The following is a 3,502-nucleotide window of genomic DNA, read 5'->3' on the forward strand; positions in this document are numbered from 1 at the left end:
ACCCAACCTCCATTTCTGTTCTCTGTTCAGTGCTATTAGCACTCAGCAGTCTAAATTGATGTTATCTAAATATTCAAATCAGTATCAGAGTTATGAAATCTTTACCCCAAACTCCTTATTATTAAAGACAATTTTCAGGATATACCAGTCCCAGAAACCAGTTCAGAAAGTAATGTGTATGACAGATCTTACCGTGTGGACTACGCACTTGATGTAATGCAGGCAGGGAGAAAGTTACTGTGTAGATGATCGTTTTATAGTTGACATCATGGGCTTACTGAAAGTAGAGGGGAAGCAATAAAAAGGGTACTCCAGAATTTCCTGTGTATACATATTCCCTCTACCTATACACAAACACACTACAGTATTTCCACACTACCTCCCAGCTTCACAACAGCTGGTGCCATGACACCAAGCATCAGCCCTTTCAGAGTCTCTGATTGCAAACAGGTTGCAGTTTGCCATACAGTGGCTGGCCTAGAAGTTCAACTTCCTGCCCTCAGTCCTACGCAGGTGTGCACTCATCTGCACATACGTGAAGCAAGAGCACTAGTTGCTCCTGGATTTCACTGTATTGGCATCCTGGTGTCTGTCCCTTGCCAGCTCCACAGTCATTATCTCTTCCCATTTCCTGTCCTCAACACCAATTTCTCTAGCGACGATTTCTGCTATCGTTACCTCTAGCCAGACAACGTAGCCATGGACCTCCTGGCCAGTCCACTTTCTATACTTGACCCTGTCAAGAGTTTGATTTTAGAAGTCATAAATTCAGATTCAGTTGCTCAAACATGTGTGTCTAGTGTCACTGCAGGTACCCCAAGGTAATGTGACTGATTTGAGGCTGCTTTTTCAGAAGGCTGTGAAGAGTCCTGTGTCATACCTGCCAGTTCATGCAGGCATCCATGCACTCATTGGCACGCCTACAATTTATCACAATCTGTCTCTCATGTACACAACAGTCAGTACAAAGTTACTTCATGCAAAGGAAGTAACCAAGTAAGCAAGCATTTTAGAGGCCAGTCCCCAATTTTTCAATTTTATATTTCATGAACTTCAAAAAGTGTCCTCTTTATTTCTCTGAATCCTTGTTAATGTAACTCTCTACATTAAACATAGAGTAAAAGAGACCCATTTAGTATCTTATTTTTGAATAGCTAAGATTACTAGGTACCATACTCTTGAGATTCCTTTGATACAATGGGCAGTTACCTCTAAAAAATTGATACTTCAATAGCTTTATGATCCTATTGAACTTTACACAATGAGCCAAGTGTTAATTTAATTCTTTCCATGGTTCTGTAGAGGGTAGTACCACATCCTTTAGTAGTTTATCACCTGTTTTCTCCATTTCATTTTCTATGGTCTGTACTTTGTAGTTCTTTTTCCTCCTTAGATTCTATTTTATGTGAGTGACTTATTTGACCATTCTCCATTTCCTTCTGAGTTTTATTGCCCTTTTCTATTGTAATGATTGCTTCTGCTCTGCAGGTTTTTGTCACTGTCGGCAGATCTCCTGGCCCTTATTGCACACTCGTTCTTCCAGGTTACCTAGATAGAAGTGAACAAAACAAGTCCTAACTAAAATCACTGGATCAGTCTGTGTGTTTCACCAATTCATCATGAAGCACTTCTCTTTCTAGGGACTAGCAACATATGCCAATATGATTATTGATTCAGTGTAAGGTTTTTTAAATATGTCATTTTATCAAAGCCCCCCATAAGAAAATGTGCATAACTTCCCAGGAAACTCTGCCTCCTCTTTCCTCAAGTTATTCTGACAGCTTTATTAAAAGTCTTATCTTGAAATAGAAAGTATATCCCTTCTGCTAGGACATACCTAACTTTTGTCTTTATGTCTCTTAAGAAGTCCACCCCTTTTTCTTCTTCCACCAAAACCAGCCAACACCTCCACACATCCCCACACATCCTGTGTGCCCTTCTCAGGTCTAATTTAAATAGTTTCAGTAATGGAGAAGATTAAACTGCATCTTCAGTGAGATGAGGTGAACAGTTGGCCTCACAAATCAGTGCCCAAGATGCCCAATGCATCATTGCACCTGCTTATGCACAGTTCACTCTGATCCAATTACTAGCAAGTAGTTTTGAAAAGCTCTTATGGAACACAACAGTAGACAGCATTAGGCATCCAGCATGGTCAAGTTCAGCCAAAACTCACTGTGGTGCTGTTTTTCCTAGACCTAGATCAAATCTTCTGTACACACCTGCCTGTCCTTTTCTAGCCATGATATTGCGTTACTAGAGTGGGCTTTCAGCTGATTTCTGGTTTTGTAGGTTTAACTACCGATCATTAACATGTAGATTCAGAACTGGTTATTCAAATCCATCCCCAAATAACTTCCTTATGTGTCCAAAATAGAGAATGTCCATTTTGAGGACCTAAGCAGTTGCACATACTGCAAATAAAGAGTAATGCAGCAGGAACGTATTTAGGCCTTTAAGATCTGAGATCCCAAAACAGCTTCTCTTACTCCACCTTTCACCAGAAAACAAACCAGCTGGTTTATTTTAGGATTAAAAATAGGCTAAAATATGCACAAGCTACACAATCTAATTTGATAGAAAATTGTGGATTCAAATCAAGCTGGACATACACATGAATGTATAATGCATGTGTCCTGTGTAAAAGTTGTATTTTTTAATTATTTTCTCTTCCTAGGAAATCAGAGTGTGTGGAGTCAAGTGTAAGCAGGTCTTTAAGAAGGTACAATGAGCCTACTGCTGATACAGAAATGAAGAACAGTAGAATTCACAGACTTACCACCAAATCTCCAAATGGTAGTAATGAAGATCACCAGTGATGAGAGCAAACACAGGAATGAAGATCACATTAGAACTGTATAGTTAGAATAAAATATTTTTAACAAATCATTTTAGAGAAATAACTGCAAATAAGACTATTTTTAGAAATGCCAATTAAAGATACTAAACATTATAAATGTGCGCATGCAATAATTCTTGTCTACACCAAAATAGGACTGTTTGGTATAAAACAAGATACTGGAGTTTAAGACCTTGGAAGCTGATTTTCTACTTACAGAGGAAATCATCCTTCTGTAGCCTTAACAAGGGGCCTTCAGGTAGTCTTGTTTACAAATGTTGAATTGTAGTTGCAGGGAAGCAAATGAGAGCTCTAGTATGTGGCTTATCCTTAAATGCTGATTTCACTGAAGCCGAAGAGAATTTTTCCATCAGCTCCAATTGAGCAGTACTTCACTGAAAGTATTCCACCAAAAATAACAATGTGATTTCTCACAATAAGTAAAGGTGGGGATCAATAGTCTCGAAAAACAGTACTTGCAGAAAAATGGCCAAGGAGCAATTCTTTTCTAAATGCTTTAGCCAATATTTGCCCTTTTTTTTTTTTTTTTTTTTTTTTTTATTCTGGAGAAACTAATAGTAAGATCACTGCTGGAAGTTGTATATAATTTTACACACACCACACAAAAGATATGACTAGCATTGATTTGTACAATATCATTTG

At 38.3% G+C, this 3,502-nt stretch overlaps 1 protein-coding gene across 1 annotated transcript in view; it reads left to right on the top strand.

Annotated features, from left to right (window-relative positions):
* Positions 1–2,948, top strand: part of RBP1 (retinol binding protein 1, cellular) — a 16,431-nt gene extending 13,483 nt beyond the window's left edge. The window contains exon 4 of the mRNA XM_010075611.1: positions 2,678–2,948. Coding sequence (XP_010073913.1) covers positions 2,678–2,731 — 54 coding nt within the window. The 3' untranslated portion in view covers positions 2,732–2,948. The remainder of the gene's footprint in view (positions 1–2,677) is intronic.
* Positions 2,949–3,502: the final 554 nt, after the last annotated feature.

Source organism: Pterocles gutturalis, unplaced genomic scaffold (assembly GCF_000699245.1).
Source record: "Pterocles gutturalis isolate BGI_N339 unplaced genomic scaffold, ASM69924v1 scaffold38817, whole genome shotgun sequence".
Lineage (NCBI taxonomy): Eukaryota > Metazoa > Chordata > Aves > Pterocliformes > Pteroclidae > Pterocles > Pterocles gutturalis.